Consider the following 25,948-nt stretch of genomic DNA (forward strand, 5'->3'; position numbering starts at 1 on the left):
GTTGATGAGAAGATGATTTGTACAATGAAAGTAGAATATTTTCACATCCATGTTGAAGACTTTGACAGTTTGTGTAGCTGGTTTCAAAGGTCAAATAGGGGGTGCTTATATTTGTCCTGTTTCACTGAATGTACAAATGGGTAACCTGTACGTGTGTGAGGTGTGAAATGGATATCCCAACTCCCCCTGGGGTCACGGCCAGGGTCAGCCATTATAGACAACAAACAAGGAGTAATGTGGGTTAAGTGCTAAGAGTGTATGTTAGATGACTAACACATTGTACATAATGACTACTTGGGCAGCAGGCAGCCTAGGGGTAAGAGCATTACTGAAAGGTCACTGGTTTGAATCCCAGAGCCGACAAGGTGAAAATTCTGTCGATGTGCCCTGGAACAAGGCACTTAACCCAAATTGCTCCTGCAAGTCTCTCTGGATAAGAGTGTCTGCTAAATTACTAAAATGTAAATGCCTTGCTCAAGGGCAGATAGACAGATTTTTTTAATCTTGGGGATTCAAACAATCAACCTTTTGATTACTGGCCCAACACTCTAACCAAATCAAATCAAATCAAATGTTATTTGTCACATAAACATGGTTAGCAGATGTTAATGCGAGTTTAGCGAAATGCTTGTGCTTCTAGTTCCGACAATGCAGTATTAACCAATGAGTAATCTAGCTAACAATTCCACAACTACTACCTTACACACACAAGTGTAAAGGGATAAAGAATATGTACATAAAGATATATGAATGAGTGATGGTACAGAACGGAATAGGCAAGATGCAGTAGATGGTATAGAGTACAGTATATACATATGAGATGAGTAATGTAGGGTATATAAACATAAGGTGGTATAGTTTAAAGTGGCTAGTGATGCATGTATTACATAAAGATGGCAAGATGCAGTAGATGCAGCAGTTTAAATGAGTACAGTATATACATATACATATGAGATGAGTAATATAGGGTATGTAAACATTATATTAAGTGGCATTGTTTAAAGTGGCTAGTGATACATTTTTACATCAATTTCCATCAATTTCCACTATTAAAGTGGCTGGAGTTGAGTCAGTATGTTGGCAGCAGCCACTCAATGTTAGTGGTGGCTGTTTAACCGCTAGGCTACCTGCCATCTACTTATCCTACCTGTTGTGTGTAGGTGTGTGTGTTTTGTGTGTGTTTGTGTTGTGTGTGTTTTGTGTGTGTTTGTGTTGTGTGTGTGCGTGCGTGTGTGTGTACCTAACACAGTAAGGCGTGCTGAGGCAGTATCTTGGTCGATCTCTGATTTAACAGTACAGGTGTATGTTCCCTCATCCTGCTCGTGGACATTAGGGATGGACAGGGAATCCTCATCCTTCTTTAACCTACAGACCAGTCATGGGAGGAAACATGTTATTACATCACTATAACATGTTATTACACGTCAACTATAGCTATGCTCTTTCAACACCACTGTTTTTGTGTGTTTTTGTACATGCATTGTTTGTGCATTTCATCCCATGGACACAGGGCTCAATCAAGTTACAGTTTGAGCCTTTAAAAGCTGATGGTAGAGAAAACGGTTGTTGAGTAGTTTCTTTCACCTCCATCCCAGAGAGAGAGGCTTGTCATCCTTCAGCCAGGTAACAGTGATGGGCAGAGTGAGGTCTGATTTCACCCGGCAGTCAAAACGAGCCATGGTGCCTCTAAATGCTGACTGGTGCTCTGGAGCCCTGACGATACGGGTCGGCTCTGAAACGAACCGTGTACACCACACACACAGGATACAACAGGGCACACACACACACACACACACACAGGACAGACAGGCAGGACAGAAACGCAGGACAGACATGCAGGACAGACACGCAGGACACACACGCAGGACACACACAGGACAGACATATCCGGAAAAATGATGGGGATAGATAGGGAAGCCAAACGCCTTGTATGGAATTCCTGAACAGCTGGAGCTCAACCAATTAGATTAAGAGTGTTTTTGTCTCATGATATGAGATGACATTAAGGCCACATGGGATGAATGAGTATACTAAACAGACTACAGAATATGATTGTCTAATGTGAACCTCTAAGTAACGTCATCTGCTCTGAGAAACAAAAAAGGTTGATAAGGCACGAGGAAATGTTTGGCAACAACACAGGGGCTATTTGGTCTGAGAAGGAAACATAAAAACAGAAGCATGAAGTCGTGCTGTGATGAGATTGGTTGCTCTCTAACCTTTGACCTCCAGTCGGACCTGGTTCTCCTCCTTGCCCAGGATGTTTCTGGCCACACAGGTGTATGTACCCTGGTCCTCAACCCGCGCACGCTTGATCTCTAGGCTCCCATTGATGTAGACCCGGTATTGACCACCGTCCAGACCACTGCCCTGACCATTCTTAAACCTACACACACAGAGGGGAAAATATTCAGGGTAAGACTCAGGGTAAGACACACACACACACACTCACGCACATCCACAACTTTTACATTCTATCATTTCAATTCAATTTCAATTCAATGGACTTTAATTGGCATGGGAAACATACAGTATGTTAACATTGTCAAAGCAAGTGAAAAATATAATAAACAAAAGTGAGATAAACAATAAAAATTAACAGTAACCATTACACTCACAGACGTTCCAAAAGAATAAAGACATTTCAAATGTCATATTATGTCTATATACAGTCGTGGCCAAAAGTTTTGAGAATGACACAAATATATTCACAAAGTCTGCTGCTTCAGTGTCTGTAGATATTTGTGTCAGATGTTACTATAGAATACTGAAGTATAATTACAAGCATTTCATAAGCGTCATATGCTTTTATTGACAATTTCATGAAGTTGATGCAAAGAGTCAATGTTTGCAGTGTTGACCCTTCTTTTTCAAGACCTCTGAAATCCTCCCTGGCATGCTGTCAATTAACTTCTGGTCCACATCCTGACTGATGGCAGCCCATTCTTGCATAATCAATGCTTGGAGTTTGTCAGAATTTGTGGGGTTTTGTTTGTCCACCCGCCTCTTGAGGATTGACCACAAGTTCTCAATGGGATTAAGGTCTGGGGAGTTTCCTGGCCATGGACCCAAAATATTGATGATTTGTTCCCCGAGCCACTTAGTTATCACTTTTGCCTTATGGCAAGGTGCTCCATCATGCTGGAAAAGGCATTGTTCTTCACCAAACTGTTCCTGGATGGTTGGGAGAAGTTGTTCTCGGAGGATGTGTTGGTACCATTCTTTATTCATTGCTGTGTGCTTAGGCAAAATTGTGAGTGAGCCCACTCCCTTGGCTGAGAAGCAATCCCACACATGAATGCTTTACTGTTGGCATGACACAGGACTGATGGTAGCGCTCATCTTGTCTTCTCCGGACAAGCTTTTTTCCGGATGCCCCAAACAATCGGAAAGGGGATTCATCAAAGGAAATGACTTTACCCCAGTCCTCAGCAGTCCAATTGCTGTACCTTTTGCAGAAATATCAGTCTGTCCCTGATGTTTTTCCTGGAGAGAAGTGGCTTCTTTGCTGCCCTTCTTGACACTAGGCCATCCTCCAAAAGTCTTCGCCTCACTGTGCGTGCAGATGCACTCACACCTGCCTGCTACCATTCCTGAGCAAGCTCTGTACTGGTGGTGCCCCGATCCCGCAGCTGAATCAACTTTAGGAAACGGTCCTGGCGCTTGCTGGACCTTCTTGGGTGCCCTGAAGCCTTCTTCACAACAATTGAACCGCTCTCCTTGAAGTTCTAGATGATCCGATAAATGGTTGATTTTGGTGCAATCTTACTGGCAGCAATATCCTTGCCTTTGAAGACCTTTTTGTGCAAAGCAGTGATGACGGTACGTGTTTCCTTGCAGGTAAACATGGTTCACAGAGGAAGAACAATGATTCCAAGCACCACCCTCCGTTTGAAGCTTACAGTCTGTTATTCGAACTCCATCAGCATGACAGAGTGATCTCCAGCCTTGTTCTCGTCAACACTCACACCTGTGTAACGAGAGAATCACTGACATGATGCCAGCTGGTCCTTTTGTGGCAGGGCTGAAATGCAGTGGAAATGTTCTTGGGGGATTCAGTTCATTTGCATGGCAAAGACAGACTTTGCAATTAATTGCAATTCATCTGATCACTCTTCATAACATTCTGGAGTATATGCAAATTGCCATCATACAAACTGAGGCAGCAGACTGTGAAAATTAATATTTGTGTCATTCTCAAAACTTTTGGCCACGACTGTACAATGCTGTAACGATGTGCAAATAGTTAAAGTACAAATAGGAAAATAATTCAACATAAATATGGGTTATATTTACAATGGTGTTTGTTTTTCACTGGTCACAAATCTTGCTGCTGTGATGGCACACTGTGGTATTTCACCCAGTAGATATGGGAGTTTATCAAAATTGATTTGTTTTCAAAATCTTTGTGGATCTGTTGTAGTCTGAGGGAAATATGTGTCTCTAATATGATCATATACTTGGCAGGAGGTTAGAAAGTGCAGCTCAGTTTCCACCTCCTTTTTGGGCATTGTGCACATAGCCTGTCTTCTCTTGAGAGCCTGGTCTGCCTACGGCGGCCTTTCTCAATAGCAAGGCTATGCTCACTGAGTCAAAGCTTTCCTTAAGTTTGGGTCAGTCACAGTGGTCAGGTATTCTGCCACAGTGTACTCTCTGTTTAGGGCCAAATAGCATTCTAGTTTGCTCTGTTTTTTTTGTGAATTCTTTCCAATGTGTCAAGTCATCTCTTTTTGTTTTCTAATGATTTGGATGGGTCTAATTGTGTTGCTGTCCTGGGGCTCAGTTTGTGTTTGTGAACAGAGCCCCAGGACCTGCTTGCAGAGTCTCAATTTGGTGTTTGTCCCATTTTGTGAATTCTTGCTTGGTGAATGGACCCCAGACCTCACAACCATTCTATAACTCATTCAAGTATTTTTAGCCAGATCCTAATTGGTATGTTGAATTGTATGTATGAATTGCATGTTCCTTTTGATGGCATACAAGGAACTCCTTGTCTCTCAGATCGTTCACAGCTTTGTGGAAGTTACCTGTGGCTCTGATGTTTAGGCCGAGGTATGTATAGTTTTTGTGTGCTCTGGGACAACGTTGTCTAGATGCAATTCGTTGTCACGTTCTGACCTTAGTTCTTTTGTTATGTCTTTGTTTTAGTATGGTCGGAGCGTGAGTTGGGTGGGTTGTCTATGTTCCTTTTTCTATGTGGTGTTTTTGTGTTTGGCCTGGTATGGTTCTCAATCAGAGGCAGGCGTCGTTAGTTGTCTCTGATTGAGAATCATTCTTAGGTAGCCTTTTCCCACCTGTGTTTCGTGGGTGATTGTTTTCTGTCTTTGTGTATGTCAAAATACAGCACTGTTTCGTTTCGTGTCATTCTCTTTGTTATTTTTGTTTTAGTGTTCTGAGTTTATTAAAGATCATCATGAACACGTACGACGCTGCGCATTGGTCCTCCAATCCTTCCTACTACTCCTCCTCAGAAGAGGAGGAAGACGAGTGTTACATTCGTATTCATGGTCCTGGTGACTGGGCCTTTTTTGTCTTACTGAGATTTTTCTGTCAGGGCCCAAGTATTACAGAATATTTGCAGAATATCTAGGTGCTGCTGTAGGCCCTCCTTGGTTGGGGATATAAGCACCAGATCATCAGCAAACAGTAGACATTTGACTTCAGATTCTAGTAGGGTGAGGCCAGGTACTGCAGACTGTTTTAGTGCCCCCGCCAATTCGTTGATATATATGTTGAAGAGGGTGGGGCTTAAGTTCCCTGTCTCACCTCACGGCCCCGTGGAAAGAAATGTGTGTTTTTTGCCAATTTTAACTGCACATTTGTTGTTTGTGTACATTGATTTTATGTCTTATGTTTTTCCCCCAACACCACTTTCCATCAATTTGTATAGCAGACTCTCATGCCAAATTGAGTCAAAGGCTTTTTTTGAAATCAGCATAGCATGAGAATACTTTGCCTTTGTTTTGGTTTGTTTGTTCGTCAATTAGGGTGTGCAGGGTGAATACCTGGTCTGTCGTATGGTAATTTGGTAAAAAGCCCATTTGACATTTGCTCAGTATATTGTTTTCACTGAGGAAATGTACAAGTCTGCTGTTAATGATAATGCAGAGGATTTTCCCAAGGTTACAGCCAATTGGAATTTGATGTCTTTATATTTTATCATTTCATTTCATTGATGTTACCATCAACACCGCAGGCCTCTCTGGGTTGGAGGGTTTGTATTTTGTCCTGTAGTTCCTTCAATGTAATTGGAGAATCCAGTGGGTTCTGGTAGTCTTTAATAGTTGACTCTATGACTTGTATTTGATCATGTATATGATTTTGCTGTTTGTTCTTTGTTGTAGGGCCAAAAAGATTGGAGAAGTGGTTTACATATACTGTACATCCCCATATATTCTCTACCTGGGTCTATCTTTCCACACTCATCAGTATATGTATTGTATCTTTTGTGTGGACCACAGGAAGAGTAGCTGTTGCACGACAGCTAATGATGATCCAAATAAAGTAAACTCACCAACGTAGCTCAGGAAGTGGCGAGCCAAAGAAGGGACAGTCCAGGAAGGTTCTGTTGTTCTCTATCACCTTTATTAGCTGGTTCTTAGCACCAAGCATCCTGGGAGCCATGTCTAGAGAGAGAGAGAGAGAGACAGAGACAGAGACAGAGACAGAGAGAGAGAGAGAGAGAGAGAGAGAGAGAGAGAGAGAGAGAGAGAGAGAGAGAGAGAGAGAGAGAGAGCGAGAGAGAGAGCACGAGAGAGAGCAAGAGAGAGAGAAACAATTTACATATTTAGTCCTATTTCATTATAGCTTCATCACTCATCATCATAATCATCATCTTCATCAGCACCAACACCACTCCCTCTCTTTACCCAATATGCTGACGAAAGCGTTGGCCAGCAGGTAACCATGGTGATTGGAGGCGTTACATTGGTACACAGCGCTGCTGCCGATCTGAACAGAGTGAAAGATGATGGTGTCACCTACCACCGATCTTCTGGGGTTGGGCAGGGAGCCTGGGAGATGGGGAGAGAGGTAGAGGGCAGAGGAGAGAAAGGGGGGAGAGAAGATAGAAGAGAAAGAATAGAGGGGTATAAATGTAAATCGTCAAAACTGGTTGGCAATAGAAATGGTGATTTGAGTTTGTTTATCCAGATGGTACTCTATGTCCATTAGAACACAGCAGGGTGATAATTGATGCTGAATGGGTTGTGAAGGACTCACTATTTCTCTCCATAGACTCTCCGTTGACCAGCCACTGGATGAGTGGTTTGGGGTTCCCATTGGCCCGACACACCAGACGACTGCTCTCATCCGGTGCTAACACCAGGTTGAATGGCTTGTCCAGCCAATAGGGAGCCGCTGATGGGTTCAAGAGATGCCATTGGTCAGAAGGTCAACCACAAAGATCAACATACAGACACACACGGCGCAGAAAACACGTCCTCCGTGTATACCTTTAACCTGGACGAAGATGGAGTGTCGGATGCTTCCTATCTGATTGTTGGCCATACACATGTATTCCCCTGCGTCCTCCTCTGACACGCTGTCAATACGCAGAGTCTTATTGAAGTTGTCTAGCTTCACCTTCTGGTTCAGATCTCCTCCCTTCTTAAACCACTTTATACTGGGGGTGGGACTGAGAGGGATAGGGAGAGAGTGGGTGAGGGGGGAAAAGGGGAAATTGGGAGTGAGATTGGGTGTTATTTTTCTTGAGAAAAGTATTAATGTGTGTGTGTGTGTGTGTGTGTGTGTGTGACTGCGTGCGTGCGTGTGTGCGTGCGCTTGAGTATTTCAGCCACTCACAATCCGGCAGCGATACACTCCAGCTGTAGTTTTTGTCCTCTCAGCACCATCATCCTTGAGCTGTCAGTCCCCGCGGGGGAGAGGAAGTTAGGGGGAGTCTCTGCTACCTTACGACCTGAGGACAGGAGAGGAAGTTAGGGGGAGTCTCTGCTACCTTACGACCTGAGGACAGGAGAGGAAGTTAAGGGGGAGTCTCTGCTACCTTACGACCTGAGGACAGGAGAGGAAGTTAAGGGGGAGTCTCTGCTACCTAACGACCTGAGGACAGGAGAGGAAGTTAAGGGGGAGTCTCTGCTACCTAACGACCTGAGGACAGGAGAGGAAGTTAGGGGGGTCTCTGCTACCTTACGACAGGAGAGGAAGTTAGGGGGAGTCTCTGCTACCTTACGACCTGAGGACAGGAGAGGACGTTAGGGGGGTCTCTGCTACCTTACGACAGGAGAGGAAGTTAGGGGGAGTCTCTGCTACCTTACGACCTGAGGACAGGAGAGGAAGTTAGGGGAGTCTCTGCTACCTTACGACCTGAGGACAGGAGAGGAAGTTAGGGGGTCTCTGCTACCTTACGACCTGAGGACAGGAGAGGAAGTTAGGGGAATCTCTGCTACCTTACGACCTGAGGACAGGAGAGGAAGTTAGGGGGAGTCTCTGCTACCTTACGACCTGGGACAGGAGAGGAAGTTAGGGGGAGTCTCTGCTACCTTACGACCTGAGGACAGGAGAGGAAGTTAGGGGGAGTCTCTGCTACCTTACGACCTGAGGACAGGAGAGGAAGTTAGGGGGAGTCTCTGCTACCTAACGACCTGAGGACAGGAGAGGAAGTTAAGGGGGTCTCTGCTACCTTACGACCTGAGGACAGGAGAGGAAGTTAGGGGGAGTCTCTGCTACCTTACGACCTGAGGACAGGAGAGGAAGTTAGGGGGAGTCTCTACTACCTTACGACCTGAGGACAGGAGAGGAAGTTAAGGGGGAGTCTCTGCTACCTAACGACCTGAGGACAGGAGAGGAAGTTAGGGGGGTCTCTGCTACCTTACGACAGGAGAGGAAGTTAGGGGGAGTCTCTGCTACCTTACGACCTGAGGACAGGAGAGGAAGTTAGGGGGGTCTCTGCTACCTTACGACCTGAGGACAGGAGAGGAAGTTAGGGGAGTCTCTGCTACCTTACGACCTGAGGACAGGAGAGGAAGTTAGGGGGAGTCTCTGCTACCTTACGACCTGAGGACAGGAGAGGAAGTTAGGGGGAGTCTCTGCTACCTAACGACCTGAGGACAGGAGAGGAAGTTAGGGGGTCTCTGCTACCTTACGACCTGGGGAAAGGAGAGGAAGTTAGGGGAGTCTCTGCTACCTTACGACCTGAGGACAGGAGAGGAAGTTAGGGGGTCTCTGCTACCTTACGACCTGAGGACAGGAGAGGAAGTTAGGGGAGTCTCTGCTACCTAACGACCTGAGGACAGGAGAGGAAGTTAGGGGTCTCTGCTACCTTACGACCTGAGGACAGGAGAGGAAGTTAGGGGGAGTCTCTGCTACCTTACGACCTGAGGACAGGAGAGGAAGTTAGGGGGGTCTCTGCTACCTTACGACCTGAGGACAGGAGAGGAAGTTAGGGGAGTCTCTGCTACCTTACGACCTGAGGACAGGAGAGGAAGTTAGGGGAGTCTCTGCTACCTTACGACCTGAGGACAGGAGAGGAAGTTAGGGGGAGTCTCTGCTACCTTACGACCTGAGGACAGGAGAGGAAGTTAGGGGGTCTCTGCTACCTTACGACCTGAGGACAGGAGAGGAAGTTAGGGGAGTCTCTGCTACCTTACGACCTGAGGACAGGAGAGGAAGTTAGGGGGGTCTCTGCTACCTTACGACCTGGGGACAGGAGAGGAAGTTAGGGGGAGTCTCTGCTACCTTACGACCTGAGGACAGGAGAGGAAGTTAGGGGGAGTCTCTGCTACCTTACGACCTGAGGACAGGAGAGGAAGTTAGGGGGAGTCTCTGCTACCTTACGACCTGAGGACAGGAGAGGAAGTTAGGGGGAGTCTCTGCTACCTTACGACCTGAGGACAGGAGAGGAAGTTAGGGGAGTCTCTGCTACCTTACGACCTGACCTGAGGACAGGAGAGGAAGTTAGGGGGAGTCTCTGCTACCTTACGACCTGAGGACAGGAGAGGAAGTTAGGGGGAGTCTCTGCTACCTAACGACCTGGAGGACAGGAGAGGAAGTTAGGGGGGTCTCTGCTACCTTACGACCTGAGGACAGGAGAGGAAGTTAGGGGGAGTCTCTGCTACCTTACGACCTGAGGACAGGAGAGGAAGTTAGGGGGGTCTCTGCTACCTTACGACCTGAGGACAGGAGAGGAAGTTAGGGAGTCTCTGCTACCGACCTACGACCTGGGGACAGGAGAGGAAGTTAGGGGGGTCTCTGCTACCTTACGACCTGGGGACAGGAGAGGAAGTTAGGGGGAGTCTCTGCTACCTTACGACCTGAGGACAGGAGAGGAAGTTAGGGGGAGTCTCTGCTACCTTACGACCTGAGGACAGGAGAGGAAGTTAGGGGGAGTCTCTGCTACCTAACGACCTGAGGACAGGAGAGGAAGTTAGGGGGTCTCTGCTACCTAACGACCTGAGGACAGGAGAGGAAGTTAGGGGGTCTCTGCTACCTTACGACCTGAGGACAGGAGAGGAAGTTAGGGGGAGTCTCTGCTACCTTACGACCTGAGGACAGGAGAGGAAGTTAGGGGGAGTCTCTGCTACCTAACGACCTGAGGACAGGAGAGGAAGTTAGGGGGGTCTCTGCTACCTTACGACCTGGGGACAGGAGAGGAAGTTAGGGGGTCTCTGCTACCTTACGACCTGAGGACAGGAGAGGAAGTTAGGGGTCTCTGCTACCTTACGACCTGGGGACAGGAGAGGAAGTTAGGGGGGTCTCTGCTACCTTACGACCTGGGGACAGGAGAGGAAGTTAGGGGGGTCTCTGCTACCTTACGACCTGGGGACAGGAGAGGAAGTTAGGGGGAGTCTCTGCTACCTTACGGCCTGAGGACAGGAGAGGAAGTTAGGGGGTCTCTGCTACCTTACGACCTGGGGAAGGGAGAGGGAGTTAGGGGTGTCTCTGCTACCTTACAACCTGGGGACAGGAGAGGAAGTTAGGGGGCGTCTCTGCTTCCGTACGACCTGGGGACAGGGGAGGAAGTTAGGGGGGTCTCTGCTACCTAACGACCTGAGGACAGGAGAGGAAGTTAGGGGGGTCTCTGCTACCTAACGACCCGAGGACAGGAGAGGAAGTTAGGGGGGTCTCTGCTACCTAACGACCCGAGGACAGGAGAGGAAGTTAGGGGGTCTCTGCTACCTAACGACCTGGGGACAGGAGAGGAAGTTAGGGGGTCTCTGCTACCTAACGACCTGAGGACAGGAGAGGAAGTTAGGGGGGTCTCTGCTACCTACGACCTGGGGGCAGGAGAGGAAGTTAGGGGGGGTCTCTGCTACCTAACGACCTGAGGACAGGAGAGGAAGTTAGGGGGGTCTCTGCTACCTAACGACCTGAGGACAGGAGAGGAAGTTAGGGGGGTCTCTGCTACCTAACGACCTGGGGGCATGGGAGGAAGTTAGGGGGGTCTCTGCTACATAACGACCTGAGGACAGGAGAGGAAGTTAGGAAGGTCTCTGCTGCGTTACGACCTGGGGACAGGAGAGGAAGTTAAAGGGGTCTTTGCTACCTAACGACCTGAGGACAGGAGAGGAAGTTAGGAGGGTCTCTGCTACCTTACGACCTGGGGACAGGAGAGGAAGTTAGGGGGGTCTCTGCTACCTAACGACCTGGGGACAGGAGAGGAAGTTAGGGGGGTCTCTGCTACCTTACGACCTTGGGACAGGAGAGGAAGTTAGAGGGGTCTATGCTACCTTACGATCTGGGGACAGGAGAGGAAGTTAGGGGGGTCTCTGCTACCTTACGACCTGGGGACAGGAGAGAAGTTAGGGGGAGTCTCTGCTACCTTACGACCTGGGGAAGGGAGAGGAAGTTAGGGGGGTCTCTGCTACCTAACGACCTGAGGACAGGAGAGGAAGTTAGGGGGGTCTCTGCTACCTTACGACCTGGGGACAGGAGAGAAGACCTAGGGGGTCTCTGCTACCTTGGAGAGGAAGTTATGGGGTCTTTGCTGCACTTAGGAGGGGTCTCTGCTACGACCTGGGGGCATGGGAGGAAGTTAGGGGGTCTCTGCTACCTAACGACCTGAGGACAGGAGAGGAAGTTAGGAAGGTCTCTGCTGCCTTACGACCTGGGGACAGGAGAGGAAGTTAAAGGGTCTTTGCTACCTAACGACCTGAGGACAGGAGAGGAAGTTAGGAGGGTCTCTGCTACCTTACGACCTGGGGACAGGAGAGGAAGTTAGGGGGTCTCTGCTACCTAACGACCTGGGGACAGGAGAGGAAGTTAGGGGGGTCTCTGCTACCTTACGACCTTGGGACAGGAGAGGAAGTTAGAGGGGTCTATGCTACCTTACGATCTGGGGACAGGAGAGGAAGTTAGGGGGGTCTCTGCTACCTTACGACCTGGGGACAGGAGAGAAGTTAGGGGGAGTCTCTGCTACCTTACGACCTGGGGAAGGGAGAGGAAGTTAGGGGGGTCTCTGCTACCTAACGACCTGAGGACAGGAGAGGAAGTTAGGGAGGTCTCTGCTACCTTACGACCTGGGGACAGGAGAGAAGTTAGGGGGGTCTCTGCTACCTTACGACTTGGGGACAGGAGAGAAGTTAGGGGGGTCTCTGCTACCTTACGACCTGGGGACAGGAGAGAAGTTAGGGGGGTCTCTGCTACAGAGACTGCTGGAGTTTATGTTTAATGCAAAACTCAGACACCATAAGTGTACAAGCTCCTTATAAGGATAAGAGACAAATGAAAAGGAATTGGTTTATTATGTTCATGCTTCTATGTCAGCATCTCCGCCAAGCAAACAGATGAAACGGTTCATCTACATCCGTAGAATGTCCTCATCCATCTCTTTATGCCGCCCCACGTAGCGTTTGCTAGTTTTCCTGTTTGTTTCCGCAGCCAGATCAACCTGTTAGCTCTTCCTTTGTCTGTCAACTCCCATGGAGTGCCATTTCAACCAGAGGAGAAAGAAAAACAACAATGTTGATCTCTGACTTTCAGTCCGCCAGAGAAAAGAGACTACACAGAAAACATACTGTTTCTTCTTTTATTTTATTTCCTTTCTTCTAAGGAAATCGTTTGATCTTGCTGAGATCATAAATTTAAGTTCGTAAATTTCAGTGACATGCTTCATATAACAACACCACCGCAGGGCTTAGGCATTAGGCTGGTGATGTTAAATCACTAACGTTTTCCCCTGCCAACGTTTGGATCCTTTCCAGAACCTTCTGCGCTCTAAGTAGGGTTCAGGGTTAAAAGGATTTATCCTCTTGAAGATAACGTATCAGAAATGTTGTACTGCGTCATGAAGGGAGGTTACACACAGATCAGTGGCAACACTTGTGGCTGTAAGCTGCTTATTTGTTTGTTGAGTTTTAAGGACAGAAAAGTGTGTGCTATTGGTGGGATAACTCATACATTTCATATCACAGTCACATATCACAGTACTTACCCTCAAAATTGATACTGTTTCCTCTTTCTATAGCTTCTAAACACTATGATGCTGTTTCCTCTTTCTATAGCTTCTAAACACTATGATGCTGTTTCCTCTTTCTAAAGCTTCTAAACACTATGATGCTGTTTCCTTTTCTAAAGCTTCTAAACACTATGATGCTGTTTCCTCTTTTTAAAGCTTCTAAACACTATGATGCTGTTTTCTCTTTCTAAAGCTTCTAAACACTATGATGCTGTTTCCTCTTTCTAAACCTTCTAAACACTATGATGCTGTTTCATCTTTCTAAAGCTTCTAAACACTATGATGCTGTTTCATCTTTCTAAAGCTTCTAAACACTATGATGCTGTTTCCTCTTTCTAAAGCTTCTAAACATTATGAAGCTGTTTCCTCTTTCTAAAGCTTCTAAACACTAGGATGCTGTTTCCTCTTTCTATAGCTTCTAAACACTATGATGCTGTTTCCTCTTTCTAAAGCTTCTAAACACTATGATGCTGTTTCCTCTTTCTAAAGCTTCTAAACACTGTGATGCTGTTTCCTCTTTCTATAGCTTCTAAACACTATGATGCTGTTTCCTCTTTCTAAAGCTTCTAAACACTGTGATGCTGTTTTCTCTTTCTAAAGCTTCTAAACACTATGATGCTGTTTCCTCTTTCTAAAGCTTCTAAACACTATGATGCTGTTTCCTCTTTCTAAAGCTTCTAAACACTATGATGCTGTTTCCTCTTTCTAAAGCTTCTAAACACTATGATGCTGTTTCCTCTTTCTAAAGCTTCTAAACACTGTGATGCTGTTTCCTCTTTCTATAGCTTCTAAACACTATGATGCTGTTTCCTCTTTCTAAAGCTTCTAAACACTGTGATGCTGTTTTCTCTTTCTAAAGCTTCTAAACACTATGATGCTGTTTCCTCTTTCTAAAGCTTCTAAACACTATGATGCTGTTTCCTCTTTCTAAAGCTTCTAAACACTATGATGCTGTTTCCTCTTTCTAAAGCTTCTAAACACTATGATGCTGTTTCCTCTTTCTAAAGCTTCTAAACACTGTGATGCTGTTTCCTCTTTCTATAGCTTCTAAACACTATGATGCTGTTTCCTCTTTCTAAAGCTTCTAAACACTGTGATGCTGTTTTCTCTTTCTAAAGCTTCTAAACACTATGATGCTGTTTCCTCTTTTTTTAAACCTTTATTTTACTAGGCAAGTCAGTTAAGAACAAATTCTTATTTTCAATGACAGCCTAGGAACAGTGGGTTAACTGCCTGTTCAGGGGCAGAACAACAGCCTACACAAATTCAGTTCGATTTATACCTTGTCAGCTCGGGGATTTGAACTTGCAACCTTCGGGTTACTAGTCCAACGCTCTAACCACTAGGCTACCCTGCCGCCCCAAAGCTTCTTTCTAAACTTCTAACACTATGATGCTGTTTTGAAGCCTTTCTAGGGCAGATTTTTTTCTGAAGTGTCTTAATGTTTATCATTGTTCTACGTATTTCATCATTTGCCATTTTATACTGTTTTGACAGGCATTGTCAAGCACAGTGTTCAAACCACCATCAGTAACTGGATATTGAACTGCAAGAACTGATGATTCTGCTGCACTTGCCTCTTCCATTGACGATCATGTGTTGGATTTGATTTATTCTTTTACCTTTGTTTAACTAGGCAAGTCAGTTAAGAACAAATTCTTCTTTTCAATGACGGCCTTAGAAAAGTGCCTGTTCAGGGGCAGAACGACAGATTTGTACCTTGTCAGCTCTGGGCTTTGAACTTGCAACCTTCCAGTTACTAGTCCAACGCTACCCTGCCGGAATGGATACTGACCTCATTGAACGTCAATTCATCAGGATTCATTACACCTCGTGGGACATCTAGCTTAATACTAATATATAAATATACCTGTCTTTCTTCAAACATGCATACAAGATTATATGAAAGAATCATACAGTCCAAACAATTTTGAATTACCCACAATCCTCCATAAACAAAGTCATGTGGCAAGATAAGAAATGCAAGAAAGGGCTCTCGAGTGGTGCAGCAGTCTAAGGCACTGGAGGTGTCACTACAGACACCCTGGTTCAAATCCAGGCTGGAGCACAACTGGCTGTGATTACGAGTCCCATAGGGTGGCCCACAATTGGCCCAGCGTCGTCTGGGTTTGGCCAGTGTAGGCTGCCATTGTAAATATGAATTTGTTCTTAACTGACCAGCCTAGTTAAATAAAATAAATGCAAGGTGAGACAAAACCAAGGAGTTCAATGAATTCTCTTTTTGGTTATCCTCATGAAAGTCACATTCATTTTAAGCAACAAATTCAGTTAGATTTATTCTTACATTAAATTAACATAAAGGTATTTTAAGGGTATTTAAAGGTTTTAAAGATATTTTTGTGGTATTTTGACACTTTATGGAGACAGTTATGAAATGACAGAGGAGAGACAGATTGGTGGAAGAAACAGATTGTAGGGTTGGAGCGGGTAATTGAACCCCGGGCTTTGGTAGGGAGAGGGGTGACCTGTCTAAGCTGGAACTAGTTACCGTTATCGCTAGACCACTGGCTCTGCACCACTTCTATTCATACATTTTTATTAAATATATGATAGTTGTTTTTTTTGTCAATTTTAATTCACCCCAGAATCCTTTTTTTACAGTGTGGCTGTATGGTTGAGTGGGTAAAATTCAACTTTACTGCCCCTCCGGTTTCTAATCTGTCTAAACCTTTGAAAAAATAAAGGTGGAATTCAACAACACCAAAAATGCATAGGGACTTATCATCAATCAATATTTAGGCTATTATCCATTTGCATTTCTAAACCATTGACTGTATGAAAAACACAGTTTGTGTGATGCTGCTTTTACATGCACTGAAACTTCAAAAAGTGTTTTCATAACACTATCTTAAAAAACACACATTTTCAGGTGGAAGAACCACTTTGGGTGTTTCAGAGTACTTCATTTCTGTTTTAAAACACATTCTGAGTATTAAAACACTTACATTGGGTTTACAGTCAAACACCCACCAAACACAAGAGCTCAGCTTTAAGTGAACGACTTTTCATAGTTTCATTACACAATCATGGTGATTTCAGACTTTCTATTTTAACAGTGTAACCCAACGCCCTATTGAGACACTTTATGTTGGTGTTACCTTCATTTTGGCTGTTACTTGTATGCACGCCATCACTGTGACAAGTAGCTATGGTGACATTATAGCCATGGCAACGTGCAGCCATGGCAAAGTGTAGCCAAAAGCCATCCTTGATCGATATCCTCCCATGGTGCACTGAGACCCGGGAAGAAAACTAGGCCTAGCCCCCAGGGACAAGCTTACTACCACGTGTGCACGCGCATGTACACGTGTGTAGGAGATACTCATTATGACAGGTGGTGCAGCTCTATCCATCTCCTATGCTCGCTCTCTGTGTGTGAACACGCATGTATATGTGTGTAAGAGATACTCATTATGACAGGTGGTGCAGCTCTATCCATCTCCTATGCTCGCTCTCTGTGTGTAAACACGCATGTACATGTGTGAGATACTCATTATGACAGAGCTACTCATTATGACAGGAGGGTGCAGCTCTATCCATCTCCTATGCTCGCTCTCTGTGTGTAAACACGCATGTACATGTGTGTAAGAGATACTCATTATGACAGGAGGTGCAGCTCTATCCATCTCCTATGCTCGCTCTCTGTGTGTAAACACGCATGTGTGTAAGAGATACTCATTATGACAGGTGGTGCAGCTCTATCCATCTCCTATGCTCGCTCTCTGTGTGTAAACACGCATGTACATGTGTGTAAGAGATACTCATTATGACAGGTGGTGCAGCTCTATCCATCTCCTATGCTCGCTCTCTGTGTGTAAACACGCATGTACATGTGTGTAAGAGATACTCATTATGACAGGTGGTGCAGCTCTATCCATCTCCTATGCTCGCTCTCTGTGTGTAAACACGCATGTACATGTGTGTAAGAGATACTCATTATGACAGGTGGTGCAGCTCTATCCATCTCCTATGCACGCATGTACATGTGTGTAAGAGATACTCATTATGACAGGTGGTGCAGCTCCATCTGTGTGTGTAACACGCATGTGTGTAAGAGATACTCATTATGACAGGTGGTGCAGCTCTATCCATCTCCACGCATGTGTGTAAGAGATACTCATTATGACGCATTATGACAGGTGGTGCAGCTCTATCCATCTCCTATGCTCGCTCTCTGTGTGTAAACACGCATGTACATGTGTGTAAGAGATACTCATTATGACAGGAGGTGCAGCTCTATCCATCTCCTATGCTCGCTCTCTGTGTGTAAACACGCATGTGTGTAAGAGATACTCATTATGACAGGTGGTGCAGCTCTATCCATCTCCTATGCTCGCTCTCTGTGTGTAAACACGCATCTGTGTGTAAGAGATACTCATGTGTAAATCACTCGCATGTACATGTGTGTAAGAGATACTCATTATGACAGGTGGTGCAGCTCTATCCATCTCCTATGCTCGCTCTGTGTGTAAACACGCATGTACATGTGTGTAAGAGATACTCATTATGACAGGAGGTGCAGCTCTATCCATCTCCTATGCTCGCTCTCTGTGTGTAAACACGCATGTGTGTAAGAGATACTCATTATGACAGGTGGTGCAGCTCTATCCATCTCCTATGCTCGCTCTCTGCTCTGTGTGTGTAAATGACACGCATGTACATGTGTGTAAGAGATACTCATTATGACAGGTGGTGCAGCTCTGTCCATCTCCAGGTGGTGCAGCTATCCATCTCGCTCTGTGTGTGAACACGCTCTCTGTGTGTGTGCAACACGCATGTACATGTGTGTAAGAGATACTCATTATGACAGGTGGTGCAGCTCTATCCATCTCCTATGCTCGCTCTCTGTGTGTAAACACGCATGTACATGTGTGTAAGAGATACTCATTATGACAGGAGGTGCAGCTCTATCCATCTCCTATGCTCGCTCTCTGTGTGTAAACACGCATGTGTGTAAGAGATACTCATTATGACAGGTGGTGCAGCTCTATCCATCTCCTATGCTCGCTCTCTGTGTGTAAACACGCATGTACATGTGTGTAAGAGATACTCATTATGACAGGTGGTGCAGCTCTATCCATCCATCTCGCTCCTATGCTCATTATGCTCTCTATCCATCTCCTATGTGTGTAAACACGCATGTACATGTGTGTAAGAGATACTCATTATGACAGGTGGTGCAGCTCTATCCATCTCCTATGCTCGCTCTCTGTGTGTGAACACGCATGTGTGTAAGAGATACTCATTATGACAGGTGGTGCAGCTCTATCCATCTCCTCTCTGTGTGTAAACATCTCCTATGCTCGCTCTCTGTGTGTAAACACGCATGTACATGTGTGTAAACACGAGATACTCATTATGACAGGTGGTGCAGCTCTATCCATCTCCTATGCTCGCTCTCTGTGTGTGAACACGCATGTGTGTAAGAGATACTCATTATGACAGGTGGTGCAGCTCTATCCATCTCCTATGCTCGCTCTCTGTGTGTAAACACGCATGTACATGTGTGTAAGAGATACTCATTATGACAGGAGGTGCAGCTCTATCCATCTCCTATGCTCGCTCTCTGTGTGTAAACACGCATGTGTGTAAGAGATACTCATTATGACAGGTGGTGCAGCTCTATCCATCTCCTATGCTCGCTCTCTGTGTGTAAACACGCATGTACATGTGTGTAAGAGATACTCATTATGACAGGTGGTGCAGCTCTATCCATCTCCTAACACGCATGTACGCTCTCTGTGTGTGAACACGCATGTGTGTAAGAGATACTCATTATGACAGGTGGTGCAGCTCTATCCATCTCCTATGCTCGCTCTCTGTGTGTGAACACGCATGTACATGTGTGTAAGAGATACTCATTATGACAGGTGGTGCAGCTCTATCCATCTCCTATGCTCGCTCTCTGTGTGTGAACACTCATTATGACAGGTGGTGCAGCTCTATCCATCTCCTATGCTGTCTCTGTGTGTGAACACGATTATGACAGGTGGTGCAGCTCTATCCATCTCATTATGACAGGTGGTGCAGCTCTATCCATCTCCTATGCTCGCTCTGTGTGTAAACACGCATGTACATGTGTGTAAGAGATACTCATTATGACAGGTGGTGCAGCTCTATCCATCTCCTATGCTCGCTCTCTGTGTGTGAACACGCATGTATATGTGTGTAAGAGATACTCATTATGACAGGTGGTGCAGCTCTATCCATCTCCTATGCTCGCTCTCTGTGTGTGAACACGCATGTGTGTAAGAGATACTCATTATGACAGGTGGTGCAGCTCTATCCATCTCCTATGCTCGCTCTCTGTGTGTGAACACGCATGTACATGTGTGTAAGAGATACTCATTATGACAGGTGGTGCAGCTCTATCCATCTCCTATGCTCGCTCTCTGTGTGTGAACACGCATGTACATGTGTGTAAGAGATACTCATTATGACAGGTGGTGCAGCTCTATCCATCTCCTATGCTCGCTCTCTGTGTGTAAACACGCATGTACATGTGTGTAAGAGATACTCATTATGACAGGAGGTGCAGCTCTATCCATCTCCTATGCTCGCTCTCTGTGTGTAAACACGCATGTGTGTAAGAGATACTCATTATGACAGGTGGTGCAGCTCTATCCATCTCCTATGCTCGCTCTCTGTGTGTAAACACGCATGTACATGTGTGTAAGAGATACTCATTATGACAGGTGGTGCAGCTCTATCCATCTCCTATGCTCGCTCTCTGTGTGTAAACAGGTGGTGTGTAGAGATACTCATTATGACATCTCAGCTCTATCCATCTCCTATGCTCTCTGTGTGTAAACACGCATGTACATGTGTGTAAGAGATACTCATTATGACAGGTGGTGCAGCTCTATCCATCTCCTATGCTCGCTCTCTGTGTGTAAACACGCATGTACATGTGTGTAAGAGATACTCATTATGACAGGTGGTGCATGCTCTATCCATCTCCTATGCTCTATCCATCTCCTATGCTCGCTCTCTGTGTGTGAACACGCATGTGTGTAAGAGATACTCATTATGACAGGTGGTGCAGCTCTATCCATCTCCTATGCTCGCTCTCTGTGTGTAAACACGCATGTACATGTGTGTAAGAGATACTCATTATGACAGGAGGTGCAGCTCTATCCATCTCCTATGCTTGCTCTCTGTGTGTAAACACGCATGTGTGTGTAAGAAGACAGGTGATACTCATTATGACAGGTGGTGCAGCTCTATCCATCTCCTATGCTCGCTCTCTGTGTGTAAACACGCATGTACATGTGTGTAAGAGATACTCATTATGACAGGTGGTGCAGCTCTATCCATCTCCTATGCTCGCTCTGTGTGTAAACACGCATGTACATGTGTGTAAGAGATACTCATTATGACAGGTGGTGCAGCTCTATCCATCTCCTATGCTCGCTCTCTGTGTGTGAACACGCATGTGTGTAAGAGATACTCATTATGACAGGTGGTGCAGCTCTATCCATCTCCTATGCTCGCTCTCTGTGTGTAAACACGCATGTACATGTGTGTAAGAGATACTCATTATGACAGGAGGTGCAGCTCTATCCATCTCCTATGCTCGCTCTCTGTGTGTAAACACGCATGTGTGTAAGAGATACTCATTATGACAGGTGGTGCAGCTCTATCCATCTCCTATGCTCGCTCTCTGTGTGTAAACACGCATGTACATGTGTGTAAGAGATACTCATTATGACAGGTGGTGCAGCTCTATCCATCTCCTATGCTCGCTCTCTGTGTGTAAACACGCATGTACATGTGTGTAAGAGATACTCATTATGACAGGTGGTGCAGCTCTATCCATCTCCTATGCTCGCTCTCTGTGTGTGAACACGCATGTGTGTAAGAGATACTCATTATGACAGGTGGTGCAGCTCTATCCATCTCCTATGCTCGCTCTCTGTGTGTAAACACGCATGTACATGTGTACATTATGACAGGTGGTGCAGCTCTATCCATCTCCTATGTGTAAGAGATACTCATTATGACAGGTGGTGCAGCTCTATCCATCTCCTATGCTCGCTCTCTGTGTGTAAACACGCATGTGTGTAAGAGATACTCATTATGACAGGTGGTGCAGCTCTATCCATCTCCTATGCTCGCTCTCTGTGTGTAAACACGCATGTACATGTGTGTAAGAGATACTCATTATGACAGGTGGTGCAGCTCTATCCATCTCCTATGCTCGCTCTGTGTGTAAAAGAGATACTCACGACATGTACATGTGTGTAAACACGATGATACTCATTATGACAGGTGGTGCAGCTCTATCCATCTCCTATGCTCGCTCTCTGTGTGTGAACACGCATGTGTGTAAGAGATACTCATTATGACAGGTGGTGCAGCTCTATCCATCTCCTATGCTCGCTCTCTGTGTGTAAACACGCATGTGTGTAAGAGATACTCATTATGACAGGTGGTGCAGCTCTAGATCTCCTATGCTCATGTACATGTGTGTAAGAGATACTCATTATGACAGGTGGTGCAGCTCTATCCATCTCCTATGCTCGCTCTCTGTGTGTAAACACGCATGTGTGTGTGTAGAGATACTCATTATGACAGGTGGTGCAGCTCTATCCATCTCCTATGCTCGCTCTCTGTGTGTAAACACGCATGTGTGTAAGAGATACTCATTATGACAGGTGGTGCAGCTCTCTGTGTGTAAACACATCTGTGTAAGAGATACTCATTATGACTGCAGCTCTATCCATCTCCTATGCTCTCTCTGTGTGTAAACACGCATGTGTGTAAGAGATACTCATTATGACAGGAGGTGCAGCTCTATCCATCTCCTATGCTCGCTCTCTGTGTGTGAACACGCATGTACATGTGTGTAAGAGATACTCATTATGACAGGTGGTGCAGCTCTATCCATCTCCTATGCTCGCTCTCTGTGTGTGAACACGCATGTACATGTGTGTAAGAGATACTCATTATGACAGGTGGTGCAGCTCTATCCATCTCCTATGCTCGCTCTCTGTGTGTAAACACGCATGTGTGTAAGAGATACTCATTATGACAGGTGGTGCAGCTCTATCCATCTCCTATGCTCGCTCTCTGTGTGTAAACACGCATGTGTGTAAGAGATACTCATTATGACAGGTGGTGCAGCTCTATCCATCTCCTATGCTCGCTCTCTGTGTGTGAACACGCATGTACATGTGTGTAAGAGATACTCATTATGACAGGTGGTGCAGCTCTATCCATCTCCTATGCTCGCTCTCTGTGTGTGAACATGCATGTACATGTGTGTAAGATACTCATTATGACAGGTAGCTCATCCATCTCCTATGCTGACAGGTGGTGCAGCTCTATCCATCTCCATCTCCTATGCTCGCTCTCTGTGTGTGAACACGCATGTACATGTGTGTAAGAGATACTCATTATGACAGGTGGTGCAGCTCTATCCATCTCCTATTAACACGCATGACAGGTGGTTATGACAGGTGGTGCTCTATCCATCTCCTATGCTCGCTCTCTGTGTGTGAACACGCATGTGTGTAAGAGATACTCATTATGACAGGTGGTGCAGCTCTATCCATCTCCTATGCTCGCTCTCTGTGTGTAAACACGCATGTGTGTAAGAGATACTCATTATGACAGGTGGTGCAGCTCTATCCATCTCCTATGCTCGCTCTCTGTGTGTGAACACGCATGTACATGTGTGTAAGAGATACTCATTATGACAGGTGGTGCAGCTCTATCCATCTCCTATGCTCGCTCTCTGTGTGTGAACTCATTATGACAGGTGGTGCAGCTGTACACGCATGTGTGTAAGAGATACTCATTATGACAGGTGGTGCAGCTCTATCCATCTCCTATGCTCGCTCTCTGTGTGTGAACACGCATGTACATGTGTGTAAGAGATACTCATTATGACAGGTGGTGCAGCTCTATCCATCTCCTATGCTCGCTCTCTGTGTGTAAACACGCATGTGTGTAAGAGATACTCATTATGACAGGTGGTGCAGCTCTATCCATCTCCTATGCTCGCTCTCTGTGTGTGAACACGCATGTGTGTAAGAGATACTCATTATGACAGGTGGTGCAGCTCTATCCATCTCCTATGCTCGCTCTCTGTGTGTGAACACGCATGTACATGTGTATAAGAGATACTCATTATGACAGGAGGTGCAGCTCTATCCATCTCCTATGCTCGCTCTCTGTGTGTGAACACGCATGTGTGTAAGAGATACATTATGACAGGTGGTGCAGCTCTATCCATCTCCTATGCTCATGTGTGTAAACACGCATGTACATGTGTATACTCATTATGACAGGTGGTGGCAGCTCTATCCATCTCCTATGCTCGCTCTCTGTGTGTGAACACGCATGTACATGTGTGTGCAGCTCTATCCACTCATTATGACAGGTGGTGTAAGCTCTTATCCATCTCCTATCCATCTCCTATGCTCTCTGTGTGTGAACACGCATGTACATGTGTGTAAGAGATACTCATTATGACAGGTGGTGCAGCTCTATCCATCTCCTATGCTCGCTCTCTGTGTGTGAACACGCATGTACATGTGTGTAAGAGATACTCATTATGACAGGTGGTGCAGCTCTATCCATCTCCTATGCTCGCTCTCTGTGTGTAAACACGCATGTGTGTAAGAGATACTCATTATGACAGGTGGTGCAGCTCTATCCATCTCCTATGCTCGCTCTCTGTGTGTGAACACGCATGTGTGTAAGAGATACTCATTATGACAGGTGGTGCAGCTCTATCCATCTCCTATGCTCAGCTCTCTGTGTGTGAACACGCATGTACATGTGTGCAGCTAAGAGATACTCATTATGACAGGAGGTGCAGCTCTATCCATCTCCTATGCTCGCTCTCTGTGTGTGAACACGCATGTACATGTGTGTAAGAGATACTCATTATGACAGGTGGTGCAGCTCTATCCATCTCCTATGCTCGCTCATTATGACAGGTGGTGCAGCTCTATCCATCTCCTATGCTCGTCTCTGTGAACACGCATGTACATGTGTGTAAGAGATACTCATTATGACAGGAGGTGCAGCTCTATCCATCTCCTATGCTCGCTCTCTGTGTGTGAACACGCATGTACATGTGTGTAAGAGATACTCATTATGACAGGTGGTGCAGCTCTATCCATCTCCTATGCTCGCTCTCTGTGTGTGAACACGCATGTACACGTGTGTAGGAGATACTCATTATGACAGGTGGTGCAGCTCTATCCATCTCCTATGCTCGCTCTCTGTGTGTGAACACGCATGTACATGTGTGTAAGAGATACTCATTATGACAGGTGGTGCAGCTCTATCCATCTCCTATGCTCGCTCTCTGTGTGTAAACACGCATGTGTGTAAGAGATACTCATTATGACAGGTGGTGCAGCTCTATCCATCTCCTATGCTCGCTCTCTGTGTGTGAACACGCATGTGTGTACATTTGCATCTGCATGCTTATAATAATGAATGAACGAACAATGAATCATCAACACAAATGCTCTTATTTGCATGCATGATTTAGGATAATCCCTGTTTACTCAGCCTATCTCTTACATGACCTTCCCATAGGGGTTTAGTTGGGGGCTGTTCCCATTCTGTCCTTATGAGAGTCTCCTCACATGCCATCACTCCCAGGCCTACTCCCCAAGGCCAGGGCAGTAAGAACATATGCCACTGGTTCCCCCTCTGGCTATGGGCTGACTGTGGAATGGACTTGGGTTTTAAGGGCTTTATGATACACAGGAGGAGAGGAGAAGCTTTACTCTGTACAATCCTCCAAGTGATGGTGTGTGTGTGTGTGTGTGTGTGTGTGTGTGTGTGTGTGTGTGTGTGTGTGTGTGTGTGTAACTGTGGGGGAGGGCCAATGGGGAGAGACCAAGGGGGATGTATTTTAGGAAGAGAAGCCCTTTCTAACCCCCTCTTAGACTGCTACAGTGCCCCGGGGAGATTTCCCAAAGCTCTACTGTCAGATCTGACTTAGTTTGGAGAGGCTCTAAGTCTAAGGGCATGCTTGACATTGGTTGAGTTAAGGGACAACCTCAATTGGTATTGGTTAGGGTGAGTGTCATCAGCGTGTGTAAATAATAAAACATGCTACACTTGAATTCAATTCAGTTTGGCTGGCTGGTTAGCAGGCCAAGGTTAAGGTTTATGTGCTTGCTATTGAAGGACTATATCAGTCTGGAAATAATGTTAACAGTATTGAAAGAAAAGCCATTGAGCGGACAGATTAGCAGGCTAGGCTATGATGCTAGCTGTGTAGCTAGCTGTGTTGTTAACAGATCGATTGCACTGAGAAGTTAGCATTAGCAGGCTAGGCTACGTGGCTAGCTGTTTAGGATGATGACCGGGTACTGCTGGGGGTGAAGAGTGGGGGGTAACTGGAAGTGTGTGTGTCTGGACTGACCACCATATGGGTCAGTGGAGTTGACAGAGGAAGTGTCGTTATACGGCATGCAGAACACACACACACACGGCTGTAAGGATGAAAACACAGAGAGCTAGCTGTAAGAATGGATGGGC

General features: G+C 45.8%; 1 protein-coding gene across 6 annotated transcripts in view; it reads right to left on the minus strand.

Moving 5' to 3' along the window:
- Nucleotides 1–25,948, minus strand: part of LOC115131660 (neurofascin-like) — a 173,849-nt gene that overhangs the window by 31,539 nt on the left and 116,362 nt on the right. For all 6 annotated transcript variants that reach the window (XM_065002691.1, XM_065002695.1, XM_065002701.1 and 3 more), the window contains 8 exons: nt 7,804–7,918; nt 7,455–7,636; nt 7,222–7,359; nt 6,870–7,013; nt 6,515–6,626; nt 2,220–2,386; nt 1,585–1,732; nt 1,241–1,365 (listed from right to left, as the gene is read on the minus strand). In XM_065002691.1, coding sequence (XP_064858763.1) covers nt 1,241–1,365; nt 1,585–1,732; nt 2,220–2,386; nt 6,515–6,626; nt 6,870–7,013; nt 7,222–7,359; nt 7,455–7,636; nt 7,804–7,918 — 1,131 coding nt within the window. The remainder of the gene's footprint in view (nt 1–1,240; nt 1,366–1,584; nt 1,733–2,219; nt 2,387–6,514; nt 6,627–6,869; nt 7,014–7,221; nt 7,360–7,454; nt 7,637–7,803; nt 7,919–25,948) is intronic.

This window comes from Oncorhynchus nerka, linkage group LG2 (genome assembly GCF_034236695.1).
Source record: "Oncorhynchus nerka isolate Pitt River linkage group LG2, Oner_Uvic_2.0, whole genome shotgun sequence".
Taxonomy (NCBI): Eukaryota; Metazoa; Chordata; class Actinopteri; order Salmoniformes; family Salmonidae; genus Oncorhynchus; species Oncorhynchus nerka.